Source organism: Orussus abietinus, unplaced genomic scaffold, assembly GCF_000612105.2.
Source record: "Orussus abietinus isolate OABI.00-Male unplaced genomic scaffold, Oabi_2.0 scaffold24, whole genome shotgun sequence".
NCBI lineage: Eukaryota > Metazoa > Arthropoda > Insecta > Hymenoptera > Orussidae > Orussus > Orussus abietinus.
In genome coordinates, this window is record NW_019394437.1 from 756,827 (window position 1) to 770,783 (window position 13,957).

At 55.3% G+C, this 13,957-nt stretch overlaps 1 protein-coding gene across 1 annotated transcript in view; it reads right to left on the minus strand.

The window, feature by feature from the left end:
* The window catches only part of LOC105701843 (UPF0489 protein C5orf22 homolog), a 274,460-nt gene that overhangs the window by 57,825 nt on the left and 202,678 nt on the right, over window positions 1-13,957 (minus strand). The window contains exon 6 of the mRNA XM_012428962.1: window positions 6,787-6,902. Coding sequence (XP_012284385.1) covers window positions 6,787-6,902 — 116 coding nt within the window. The remainder of the gene's footprint in view (window positions 1-6,786; window positions 6,903-13,957) is intronic.

A 13,957-nucleotide genomic window follows, 5' to 3' on the forward strand; every position in this document is an offset into this window, starting at 1 on the left:
GGAAAACTTGCAAATCCCGTGAAAATCATTCATCGTTTCTTTTTTCTTTTTCAGGGCCTTCAAGTGATACAAACTTGAGTCGCCGTGTCATCACCGGCGCGAAGACCGCTTTTCATCCCGAAATTCCGCAGCCATAATTTTCTTCGTGACGCGTAAGTCGATCCATTTTTCAATTGTCGAGGAGGTGATTCATCCCACCCGTCGAAGTAGGCAACCCTTTATGCCCTCGGGAGCGCCTGCGAGTCCGCAGCACGGCATGCACGGGTGCCCAGTAGGCCACCGTTCATCAGGGGCCGGGAGTAGCTTGTCCGGGTCCTCTTCCAGGTCTCGATGGTTACTATGATCGGAAGAGGCTATTCCGGGTCCCTGGACAGGTCGCCGTGGGAAGACATTGAGGGTCCCCTCTATTTTCTAGGGGGAAGGGTTAAACCTCGGGCTGTTGCATCCGGCCTGGAAGGGTGGCTCTCCAATGGCGAAGAGGCACAATCTTGCGGGCACGCAATTCGGTTAGTCCTCCGAGTCGCGAGGAATCCTCGATTCGCGTCGTCCCTCTCTCGCCGACGGTGTTCCCCATAGCTCTCGCTCTCTCCCTCCCGCGGGACAGAGGAACGCCCCGAGGTCGGAGGGGATGTTAAATCGTGCAGTAAATTCCCTCGCGTTTCTCGGCCTCCTTCCCTCCCCGTCTTTCCTCCTCGGCATCGGCGAGGTCGTGGCGTCTCTCTCGCCCTCGAATCTCCCGGATATCGTCATCTCGCTCCCTCGCCGGTCTCGTTCTCCATCACGCTCGAACGGAGCCTCGAGTAATACGTCGCGCAGGGCCGTAAGAGGAGCTCGAGTATTGGAACGGAATTCGCGGGGGGTACCCGGACCCAGTGCCGGGAGTCTGATCAGTTTATAAGCGCACATTGAGTTATTGGTAGCTCATCCGCCGAGACGATATCCGCGAGGCGTCTCCCCCTGCCCCGTGCCCCCTCCCGACTACCGCGTATCCAGCTCCTGGAGAACCTCTCATCCGGACCTCGCGACAACTCTTCGACTTCCCCATGAAAATTGGACTCCTTGCCAGGACTGGATTTTTCGACTCCTCGGATTCCTTCCCATACTACAAATGGACGTCCTCTTCCCCACTCCCTGCTCTCCCGAATTTTTTTCAACCTTGTCGATATTCCGGCTCCTTCCTCTCGATATCGCTAATCTACGAAAGGACGAGACTAAGTTCTTACGAGAAATGGCCGAGTTTTTGCAAGTTGGAGGCCTCGCAAAAACCTACATCAGCTGATTGGCTCCCGCGTCGTCGGATAAGTAGTCCCGTAATTTCGGGATTCGTTCCCTGTTCGGTTTGCCACGTCCTCGGGACGGGAGGAACCTGCCGTTAGAGAGGAACAGAGGGTGGAGGGCGAAAAAAGGGGCGCATTAGGAGATTGTGTTCGATGGTTGTTTACGAGCAGGGCTCTCGCCATCGGGACGCCCAGCATCCCTGGTCCTCCTCCTCCTCCCCCCCTCACGGTGGAGCCTCCTCCTCCAGCTCTTCTCCGAGCCCTCCTAACTCATGTCGCCCTAAGGGAGGCGAAATCTTCGACGCAGCCGGGTATTTACGTTAGTGCGCTCACATAACTCCACCCGACAAACTGGCGAGCTTCTCCTCCCGGTAATCTCCCGGGAGCACTTCGGCCCCCCGTCCCCACCCCCCTGGCACCCTTTGGCACACTTTACGGAATTCCCACAGAGTCGCCCTTCTCCTGGAGTTCCGCATACGAGGTCCCGTACGTGAGTTCGATTTTTTTTTTCACGCCTTACCCTCTCGGCCTAACCTCCACTGGTTGGGAAATGTCCGTCGAGGCGCCTATTTTCCACTTTCCTGGGGTATCCAGAGCGACCGGGGCCCCGGGATCGTTGCGATCGTCTCGGGATCTCATCTCGAATCGGCGATCTCGAAGGTCTCCCTGCAATTTGAGACTCGCGAGTCCACCTTCGATTGGCACCTTTGGGGATGGCCGCGAGGATGGTGGCCGAGAAATCGGCGCCTCCGCGCATCGCGATCCCGACTATCGACGCCTTGGCGTCGAGCGACGTCGAGAAATGACGTCGGCGTGGAATGGTTCGCGCGCAATCCGGCAGATGGCCGCGCCGCTCCCGGGTCTCGCGAGCGCGCCGGCAAGCTGGGCTCGCCGTGGCGGTTTACTCGGTGTTCCTCTTCTTATTGCCACCGATCCCGGGCGAGGGCGTAATTCCTCCGCGTCCAGGGTCCTTTTTGACTGCAACCGATGCTTAGAGAGGGGGCGGCACTGCACCAGAGATCTCTCTGCATCGCAGCGAGGCGCACCCTAGAGGGGGCGAAGTGCCATCCACCAGCTGACGATGCAACCAGATCTGGGCTCGCAGACAGTTTTCGGATTTTCATTTTTGAGTCCGGCCCTCCTCGCGGGGCACTTCTCCTGGAGAATGCCCTCCGCGGTGACCGTGGGTCCTTTGAGGTTACGAGGGGACCGGGAAACCGGGATGAATCGTTAAGGAATGATTAATAATTAATAATCGACCGGGGGTGCCGTTTCTCCGGGGGCCGGGCCTCGCCGAACATGCTGCCAGTCGAGGGGGCGCCCGATTCGATTATCGGGCGAATGATTAAACGAGAAAAAAGGCCCTCGGAGATCGTCCTTCTCGGATGCAACGTCCGCCTCGGAATGCAATCCGCCAGCTGACGAGGGGCCTTCCTCTCCGGTTCTTCTTTCTCCTCTCTGTCTCCTCCCTCTCCGCGGCGTAATTTTCGAATTTAGATTCTTCGATTAGCATCGGTCACTAATGACCACGGGGAACGCGCCGAGGAATCCCTAGCCCTTTCCTTTCCCCGGATGGGGACTATTTTATTACCCGCAGGGGGAGGTGAAAAGGTGGAGGCGAAACGCGCCTCTCCGGACGGATCCAGGAATGCCACTCGAATCGGTCCCGAGGCTTTTTGCGGAAACCTCCGCAGGATCGACGCTCATGCGAATTAGAGACGCGTGCGTTATTTCCGCGGAATTAACGGGCGGGTATCGTTCGCTCTTATGGGGGTCTTAACGGAGACCCCTAGGCGTCCAGGAATCCCGCTGGCGCTGCGCCGCGGGTGATGATACCAGATAGGCATCTATCTGCGTTTCCTGTATCACGGATCGATGGGAAAAATCGATGGATAAATGACACGCGATGGAGACCGCGTTTTTTTCAACATTCCCAGAGAGGAGGGGAATTTAATTTCTGCGATTTGCCACCTGCAGCCCATTGCACAGGATGGATGCACCGAGAGTCCTGGGTGCGTACCATTTTTCTGCATCTCGGACCGACGGGCAAAAATCGATACAGCTGACCCGCGGTGGATTTTCCGTTTTTTCCAAATTCCCTCAGAGGGGAATTTAATTTTTGGGATTTGTCCCCTGGAGCCCGATGCACCTGATGGATGCACCAAGAGCCCTGGGTGCGTCCCATTTGCCTGCATCCCAAATCGATATACATGACCCGCGGTGGAATTTGCGTTTTTTGCAAAATTCTCTCAGCGGGGAATTTAATTTTTGCGATTTGCCATCCGCAGCCCGATGCGTCGAGAGCCCCGGGTGCATCGAGCGCGCCGGGTGCATCGGAGCCAATATGCACTCCTCGATCCGCGGCTTAGGCCCGTCTATCTGATTTCCCGGCGGGGGCGACTCTCCCGGTCCCTCGGGAGTCCCGCGGGACAGGTGAGCGGTCCAGGGAACGAGGGGTTCGATTCTACCCTGGAGAACGGAGTCGACGTCGCGCGTCTCGAGTGATGGGGACAATTTCATGGCGATTTACCTCGCGTCACCGGCCACCTTAATCGCCCGGGATATCTCCTATCCCGCGCGAGTTCGTTTACGACTTTATTTACGAGGAGACTCCTGGGGGACGGGGTGAAGGGTTACCCGGGAGAGATCCGAGAGACGCATCACCTGCCAGGCGACTGTCAGCCCGGAGCATTATGCACCTGTAAATGCACCTGCGCCGAATTGCGTCGACCTTGTGCTCACTTTCCACCCGACATGGCGCACTGTCCCGATGCACTACAATTCATCTCTCCCGAATTCCCCAGAATTCCCTAAATTCCATAAAAACCGCATCCCCCCTGCACTTCGCGTAAAAGGAAAAAAAAAACATATATACATAATTATAAAAATTGAACGAAACGGAAAGGGAAACCGAGAACGGACGAATCATCAGCATCATCTTCAGGGAATCGGGTCCCGCTAATTAAGAAACGGGATTTCCATACACCGAGTCCCCGTTAATTAGCGCCGGCTAGAGATGATGAGGAAAAGGTGACTCGTTAAGACGGATAACTCCTACGATAGACATTGTTATCAGGGCGCTATCGCGATTGCCGATTCCCCCCATGGACTGGGGGTACCTGAGTGTGAAGAATCGCGGAAACGAATAGAAAACCCGGCGATGAATTATCGGCCCCCCTGCACCCCCCTTGGAGAGTCAGGGGACGCTAACGCGTGCGTCGCTAATTATCGGCGATTATGCACGCCATGGGCGGGTAATTAGGATTTATGCCCATCACGATAACTCGGGATGGCTCGGCTTAATGCAAAAGCGGTTTCTATTTAATTGTTATTTACGTCCACGGATCACGCCATTGGCAGAGGGACCTGCGAGTGGGAGGGAGATAGAGCGATGCCGGAGATAGGGTGAGCGAGAGAGAGGGGAGCACGGAAGGGCGGTCGAGTTGATTTATCGGGCTAATTCGCGACGATTATCACCCCCCCTAGGGATCGCCAGGTGGAAATTACCCCCGAGTCCGAGTGCTTACCCGGGTAGAGGGATGATTAGGTCGAATCGTCTCGTTAAACCTGGTAGACTTCGCTTATGGAGAGCAGAGAGCGATGGCAGGCAGTCATCTCGAGGGCGCAGCATCCGCAGGGATCGTCTCGAAAATCGTTATCATTTTGCATCCCACATTCCGAGGGTTAGGTGTGGCTCACCATACACGGTCTTCTGATCTCCCGTGATCATTCGATCGCGAGATGAGGCCGGGTCATGCAACGGGAACCGAGGATGATCCTCGGAGGCGGATGCTGCGCGGATCCACGTCCTTGGGGCGATCCTGGCGGGTCGTCGTACTCGGCCAACTCGACTAGAGGTTTCTTGGGCCTCGGAAAAAAATCTCCCGATAACTTCCACCGACGGGATAATGACGGGGAAAAGGACTTCACGCAGGGGTCGATTAATCAGCGACAACGCGCTCGTATTTCTAATTGGACGCGCGTGCCGCAATTAGTGCGCGATGTCCACCACGCGATACTCGCTCCTCCTCAGAAGGAAGTTCTCTTCCTTGAAGTGTCTTCAGAGATCCTAAAAAACTCCGCCAGCAGTCCGACAAACGTACCTTATACTCGGAATAACCCTGAATAATTTCCCCCCAAAAAATGTACAAATCATCTGGATAAATTATCTTACTTTACCCGAGGCCTCGCGGTAATCGGCTCGTTTTCAAGTCGGCGAATCGCGATGGAACCGCCATTCCATATCGAGGAATATAATGACACTCCACAGGAGGCACTCGAACGTTTCTGCTGCGTCTACTCGGAGTTTTACGAGATTCTGAAATGATCTTGGAACCGTCGACATCTCTCCAGGAGGTTCGCCGCAAATGTCCCCTCGTATCGCCGTTTCAGCTGTCGAAGGTCGCCGCGTCCTGCAACTTTGTGCGGGCCATTTTTACCGGGCAACTCGATGGAGCTAAACCTGGAGCTATCGTGTCTTGAAAGGGGGACGTGTCAACGATGTAGCGGGGGCAACATTGCAACGTAGCGAAGTGCATCCGGCGAGGTGCGCGCGGGCGACATCGCCTGTGCAGCCGGGCAGGCATCGAAGTCTCCGGTCGGCCGGCCATAAATCGCTTTATGAGGCTCGGCGGATCCGCGCCTCGACGCCGATTTTATTGGCGACGTCGCCGGGGAGATCACCGGGTAGGTAACTTCCGTCAGTCACGACCGCCGCGGAGAAATCGCGTTGAAATTCCGAGACGTGGGCGGCCGCGGGTCGCGACCTCGCGGCGCCTCGATTTCCGGAAATCAAAGCGAGAATTTACGCCCAGACCCCCAGGGGCTCGTTATCCCGAGGAACGTATCGGCACTTAGACGACGCGGAATGGACGTTCCTTTGTAATTGCAGGACGCGGGGGGGTCTGCAGGGAAGGGGGGTCTGGCGTTAATTGGCGACGCGCGACGTCGCGAATTGGTCAGGAGGTTATTCATGGTCCATTTCGCGGAGGACTGCGGGGGTGTGTGTGGGTATTCTATGGAGAGGGCTTCTCTTTGTCTCTATGTTCCAGTGCGAGTTTTTCCTGGGTCTTTCGTCGCCATGGTTATGGCCGAGGGAAACTCCGTCTCGGCTTGCGACCGGTCGGAGGGATGTATCCAGGGAAGAGAGAGGCCCGGCAAAGCGTCTATCTCCGAGGAATCGAGCTTCGTAGGGCAAAGGAGAAACGGTTCACAAAGCGCGGTGCAATAGGGGAAAATTGCATCGGTGCACAAATCTCGAGCGGAGGCGACCCGAGGGTCCTCCTAAGCACGGCTTCCAATCGGCGCGATTGATTCCGGCTTTCTCTCTCCCTTGATCTCCAGGATCTGCGAGAAGCTCCGCGACGAAAGGGACTTCTCACCTCGTTACCTTCGACCTCCTCCTCGTCCCAGAATCCGGAAACCCAGAATTTCAAGTGCCTCCTTGGCGGGTACCTGCTCGACCCCTCGCTTTCAAAATGGCCCTCGCAAACATCTTTCTCTCACTCACCTAGGGGAATCCGTGTCCTCGTAGCCTTGCAAGCTCCGATTCTCCTGCAGGTAGTCGAAGAGCTTCTCCAGCTCGATCAGCTGTTCGTTTCTTGCCGCCACCGCCTCCTTCAGCACCTGCGGCATCAACCAGGGTATTAATGGAAGGACCGAAATTTCTAGGGCTACATTAAATGCATTTCTTTGAAATATCGGCTTTTTTTAAAATCCCTGGTCAGGATTTCTTCTAATAGACCCACGGGATTGGGGACGTTTCGATCGGCGTCTCTCCAGGAAGGGAAACTGCAAACTCGGAGCCGGGGGAGTAGTGAACAGAAGTCGTTGAAAGTCGGGCCAAAACAAATCTGGCTGGTAATGTCCTCGCAGGGTAATGGCGCCCGATTCACCTCGTACATGAAAACGATCCCAGTGCGACGCCCGCGACGCCTCGCGACGCCATGCGTCACGTTTTAGGGGCTAGTTCTCGACGGCGCGACCGGTTTATGCGTTCGCGTGGTCCCAAGCGCGCATGCCCACGTTTTTGGGAGGATTCATGACAGAAAGGTATCGAGTTTTCTCGCGCCGATTTTTTGGGACACCCGGAAGTCCCTGAAGATCAACCGGGATCGGGTGCACGAGGCCGGTGAATCCGGGAAATGTTGAAAAAAAATATATATTTTCCAGGAATGCCATCGAGTAACTCGGCGAATTTTTGGTATTTTAATTATCTCCTGTTTTTTCTTGTAACTCAAGGATTTAGATTTTTGGACCCTTCGATTTTTCACGTTTTTCGGGCCTTTTATGGAAGTTGTAACGTGCACGTTAGTGGCGGATGCGAGACGGACTCTCGGCGGACTCGATCGATAGAATCGAGACAGCCGGGCATGAGTATAATATATCCTGCGATTACAATATGTCGGGGACGGAGGAGCCAATATCAACCCGACTCGGCTGAGCCGACGCTAATAATCCCCATTGTCGAAGGATTCGTGCCTGCCCCGCGACTTCGACGGCCATTTTGCATTTCGAGTCCGCCGGGAAAATCGGAAGAAGTGCCGAATCGCCGGGATTTCTCGGCGCCTCTGCATGCCCGTTACATATCCTCGGAGTTTATCGCTATTCCTTGACTCCCTCATCCTTATCACCTCTCCTTATCGGGTAAATATCACGGCCAATCGGTGGCCGCCTTTCGGACGTCCCACGCGAAATGCAAGGCCCGCGTTTCAAGGCGCGCGAAACAATCGCGCGTTCTTCGACGTTCTCCCACGTGACCGGCTCGCAATCCTAAGAGGCCAGACCTGGAGAAGGTCTCTAACTTTCCTCGCGGCATTTTCCTCGGCCTCGAGATTCCAGGTGGCGATCGATCATCATCGGCCCCTCGGATCAAGAATGCGCGGAGTCCTCGGGGAGAAGGTCCCCATGGATCCTCATCAAGGTCTTCACAGGACCCCGAGACCTATCTACGATCTAGACCCTTTCTTCGGGGCCTCTCCCCAGAACTCGGTCCAAAAAGTCCATAGCGCCATAATGAAAAAACCTTCGAAATCTGCAAAAATTCAGGATCTTATCGAAAGGGTCGCGCTCGTCGTCGTCCTCTTCGGGGCGACCAGCTGATGACGCGATCATGCTAATGGTGCCATTCGGTCAGGATAGTCACGTCGAGATCGGGGGTAATTATTAAAATGAACCATCGATCTCTTCGGCTTAGGGGTGTCAGGGTGCACCCTCGTCCATCACGCCGACCGATGGGCAGATTCCGGGCCGGGATTTTCGGAGGCTTCAGGTTCTCTATGGGGTCTTCAGGGAAGGAAAAAGAATTCCCTAGGGACATTTAGACCAGGCACCTTCTTGGGTATTTGGAATTAACTTTGATAGCCGTTGATATCTGTCGATGCGAAAATCCAGGGCGTCGCGAGACAGGACCTCGTGCAGAGCGAGAGATCCAGGAGAAGAGACAGATCGAGAGTGGCAATTTCCTCCGTTCCTCTTCGCGGTCGTTTCTTCGAGTCTCACCCCTGAAGAGTGCCCACGGAGGTGTCGGAGGTGTCGGGGATTTTTTCCCCTGTCCCAGATCGACTGGGAAAATTGCAGGAGCAGACCGCAAATCAAGATGGCGTCGACGGGCCCCGCCGTAAACGGTTCCCGGGGCGAATGATGCACGAGGACGTCGCCCGGCTCCTGGGTACGCGAATTGAGATTTACGAGGGATCATGCGGCGGGGATTAATTACGATCCTGGGGTGATCTACGCCCGGAAGGATCTCGCGGTATCGCGGCCGAGTATGCTAAAAAGAGCGACGCGCCCGGAATCCGAACTCCATGGCGCCCCTGGCTTTTTGTCGTGCGGCCCCTCCTTTGCGGAACGGTACTTAATTACAGGGCCATTCGTCATTATTCAACGATCGGCAGGCTCGATACATATTTATGCGAGTGAGGCAACCTGCGTGGTCGCGACTCGCGCGCGTACCGAGAGGTGCGCTGCACCTGGAGCTCGGGGCCTGAGTAACGAGCAAGCCCACGGGGATTTTTAATACACCCGGTAAGACCTGTTAAGCCGGAGCTCCTGTTAAGTCGGCCATTTTTTTGCGCGATTTTTTTCAACGTCTTTTTGAAGAAAAAAAAAAAAAATTGGAATTAGGTCCTGGAGACCTCGTGCCGGCGCGTCGTGGTGGAGATGCCTGAGAGCTAGGTTCTTCGGGACTTCTTGGAGGTTTTTCACGGTCTCTGGATGGTTCTTCTTGGTCCTCCTTCGTGGTCTCGACACGGCACGTACCCGCTGCACCCGCGCCTACGTGTCCTCAGGATTCTCCGGCCCTCCGGCCGGCGATTACGTTATTACACGCGTGAATTATCGCATCGGCGGCCACTTATGCGACATTATGTGCACACGACCTCAGCGGATCTCCGTTTTGCGTAATTAATAAGCATAATGTGGGACGCCGGCACAATGCAAGGGTGTGTACGACGGCCCGAGAAGGATGGCCAAAATGTCACGGTCTCTCGCGAGCATTAACGAGCACGCATCCCCGAAGGCCGCGAAGGATCGGCATGCGAGATGAGGTTTCGAGAGGCCCCGAGAGTCCTCCTCTTCAAGGTAGGTACCTCTTGGCTGGAAAAAAACTCCCCAGGAAAATTCTGCTCCGATTTTGAGGGCCCCGGAAAATGAGGGAACCTCTTCGAGGCCTCCCGAGACGCTCTTCGAGTTCTCCTTGTGTCTTCCACTATCCTCAGAAATTCCCATCCGCTCCCTGCGGTGGTCTCACGGCTCGAGGTTTACGATTCCCCATTCGGGCGACGTCCCATCCTGGAACCAGACCCCCGGTTCCCGAGGGGCAGCGAGGAGGCACGTCCACCTTTCCAGGAAGCGCCGGTGCGCCAGGAAGAGTCGATGGATGGATCTCCTCGCATGCGTCCAGCCGATCCTCGGAGGGGGGGCATTTTGTGTCTTCTAAGAAGCAATCATCTCGAGGAACGCGGCGAGGAGCGTTGCTTGCAGCCTCGATATGCAACTGCCAGATGATTCGACCCGATAGCATTAATCAGGCACGACCTGCGCGGATTAAGTCGCACCTGCGAGGACCGTGGTACCGTTTCAATTTATCCTGGCCCCATGAGGACGCTTCCTCGGGGACCCCTCGACGTCGATCGACGTCGAGGTGGAGCCTGGGCCCTATCGACGTCGGTCTCCACGATCTCATCGACGTCGATCTCGTCGAGGTGGAGTCGCATCTCCTCTGGACTCGAGATCGGAAACCGAAGCGCGAACTCGAGGAAATTAAACGCCCACGCGGAAGGATTTCTGCGTCTCAAGGTGCGGATCCTCCGTGAATCTTAAACGAGATCCCCCCGATCGGAATGCGAAGGTCGCCATAAATTAATCCTTCCTCCTTGTCCCGGTGAATCACATTTCCGTGAGTCACCGCAGGCCACGCGTCGGCACGCCGCGAGGAGGGGCCTTACGTAAGCTTTTTGCGTTTTCTCGCCTCGCGTGCGGAGAAAATTCACCGCGACCCGGGAGGTTCCGGAAGAGGGGGCGGACCGTTCCCAAAAGTCGGGCCAAATGGATCGGAAAATTCGGGAAGAGAGTAATTCCGAGCAGAAGCTGAGGTTACGACGAGGAACGGAGCCCTTAAAGAAACGATTGGAAAAGTCAGATCCTCGAAGTAGACGATGGTCATATCAATTTTCCGCCGTTGTCTGGATCTAAGGTAGGTGCCTATTTTTTCCAGGCAACTTGGCGGCTTAATTAACGACGGGACCGTTTAATTAGCGACAAGAGCCTCCGCTGGTGCATTATTCCGCCGCGTTAGGAAGCGCATCGCGCGGCGGTTCCGCGCCTGTCCGCACGCCTGAGCCTCCGAAGGCTATCGGCTGCTTTGTAATTCCTCGGGCAACATTAATAATGCGTATGCAAATCGCATTACCACTCGGCTATTTAAAGAGCCTCGCCGGGTCACGCGATTCCCGTGAAAGACTTCCGAACGGGAACGACGTCTTTCTCTCCGCAGGGTTTATCGGAAGTGTTTCGTCCTGTTAAAAAATTGATCATGAATTTCCCCCGTCACTCGGGATTTCGAATTGCCGACGTCAGTGATGGGTTTCGCTGGGCCTTCGATCCGTCGATTTTTACCTCTTTATCTCTTCGCCCCTTCGGCGCCCACCTCGAGGTGTCGATTCCTCTTCTCGGTTCTTATTTCGAATTCAGGGTACGGCCACTCGGTCATCCGGTATTCACAGACGCATCACTCACCGCGGGGCGATTGTCTAGGAGTTGTAGGCCAAACCTGGAAGGCTGATCGAATTCCCGGCGCCCATCGGCGATCATGAACTGCATCCGCAATGGCCGCCGATGAGCTCGCGACTGCGATCTTGGTCCCCTTTAATAGACCCCTCGAAGACTAGTTTCCCTCCCCGGCGTAAAAACCTAATTCCCCATCGAACCGGGACAATAAAAATGTGCGTCTCGTTAGAGCCGATCGCCTCGAGTCCCGATATCGAGCCGTGGAGTAATTTCGCAAGGGGCCCGTTTTAATGCCGCGGTAAAATACGGTCCCGGGGATAGAACCAAGATGGCGGCCGCGCTGTCAGGATCAAGAGGCCCGCGGTAAAAAGGGACTCCATTAGCGGACATGGGCGACTGGCTTCGACATCGGAAGCCTCCTTCTAACGTGTCGCCGAAGTCGCGCATCGCCAAGCCGCGGCTGTTACGAGGTACTTTTACGAGCGACGGGACGAGAGTCGCCGATCGTATAACCGCCGCCATTTCCTCGCCGGTCGTTCGTACCGGTCCGGGATCGTGTACGTCGTAACAACGCCGAGTGCACTTCCGGTATGCGCCTCCCCCCTCGAGCTACGACTTCCGCCGGCCGTTCGACGCAACGATCGTTCGCGAGATCTTCGACAGCTCGGATTTCCACCTCGGTTTTCCTCGGAAGAGTTTCGCGGCTTCTCCAAGAGCCATCTTGAGCGGTACCAAAATGGCCGCCGAGAGGAATTCCCTATTTCGGGGTCATTTTCCCGGGTGTAGGCACCTCCGCGATGGCAACCCGGGTAGGAGTGGATTTTTCCTGCTCGCGTTGGAGGTTTTCTCTGGATAGAAACTGGAATTCATCGACGGGTCTGGATTCTCCTTAGACCTGCGCACCGTGTAACGGGCATTAGGTCCCACGTACCTCGGGGCCCGGTTTGGTGGGTTTCCTCCTTTTTCTCCCTTTTCTCCCGTTTTCTCTCCCTTCCTCGTCCCTTTTTTTCTTTCTTTCTTCCCTACTTGAGCTCTTCGTGGTGTGTGGGCGTGTGCGTCGTGCGTGGGTTCTGGGCGTGGCCGACGTGTGCGTGGACTAACACGCGCGTGGGTGTGCGTGGACGTAAGAGGGTTTGTGGGGAAAAAAAAAGAGCCGAAGAAGAAACGTCTACGCGACTCGGGGTGCAGGTCAGTTTCGGCGCAGCCGCGACCGAGTTCCAGGCGAGAGGACCAAGTGGACCGAAGAAAGCTCTTCGGGAACCTCGACGTCCTCGTCGAGATCATCGCCTCCACGTCAAGGTATGTCAGAGAATACGAAGAACCTCTTGGAGTATTAGAAAAAATTTTCAGGACTTTTTATTTCACGAGTCCTGCGATTTTTTTCTAATTTCTTGTTTAAAGACCCTAAGAGAAAGCGCAACGAAAGCGGAGATATCTCGGTAGAGTTTGGAATTTTTAATTACGCGTAATTACGGAATTATGAGGTTGTCCTGTTACGTGCTTCGGATCGGCGTTTTTTGACGTTTATGTTTCGGTCAGGCAGGTTTTCAGGGCAGGTTGGACGGATCCTTTTTTTAATCCCGTATCCGAGGGTCCCGCAGATGCCTGGAACGGGCCGGGGCTGCAGGGAACGATCTAGGTCCCACGGGAACAGGTGCATTTTCCGAGGGTCTCGAAAAGTCGGGCGAATCCCCATAAAGCGTAGCCAGAGGGGCGTCGGGATCCGAAAGTCAAGGATTGCCACGGAGGGGGATGGTTTTCGAAATCCTGAGAACGGTACAATGGGCGGGTATACCATCGCGATGGGGACGTCGAAAATTACGGCCTCACCTGTCGGGCCGTTTCGAGGGGAAAACTCCGGAAAATCAGACGGGATCCCCTGAACGAGATCAGGTGCAGCGATTCTCCCCATTCCCGCCCGGGATGTATTTTTTTTTAATTCCAGATATATTTTATTAGAGGGGGATTTTTTCAAGTCGGATTATCTGGTTTCAATTAATTTCCCATTTTGTTTTTCACCCAGGAGATTATTTTCCGTCTCCACGCGAGGCGCGTATCGAGGGAATCGTGTCGAGTTAGGTATTTAAACGAAATCAATTACTCGCGGGGGTAAATCACGGGTAATCCTTAGGGGTAGCGGCGCATCGGCGTCGAGACGCTGCGGGGCGTCTGATTGGCCCTCAGGTATTGCGACGCCCCGTCGGCGGCCAATCAAAACACGGAATGGCTCTAAGCCCTCGGTAGTTACAACGGAATTGGCGGATAATCGGGCTCCGCGACATTTCGCGCGAGTCACTTCCCTCCAATAAAGCGGAGCCGCTTCGTCACGTCACTTGTCCAAACAGAGGGTGGCTCCCCGAAAAATGTCATCCTCCCAAAAGCGAAAGACCACTTTGAAATCTCCACGGAGGGAAGGCACTGCGTTAATCATTAAACCGGCAGATTCCCTGGCG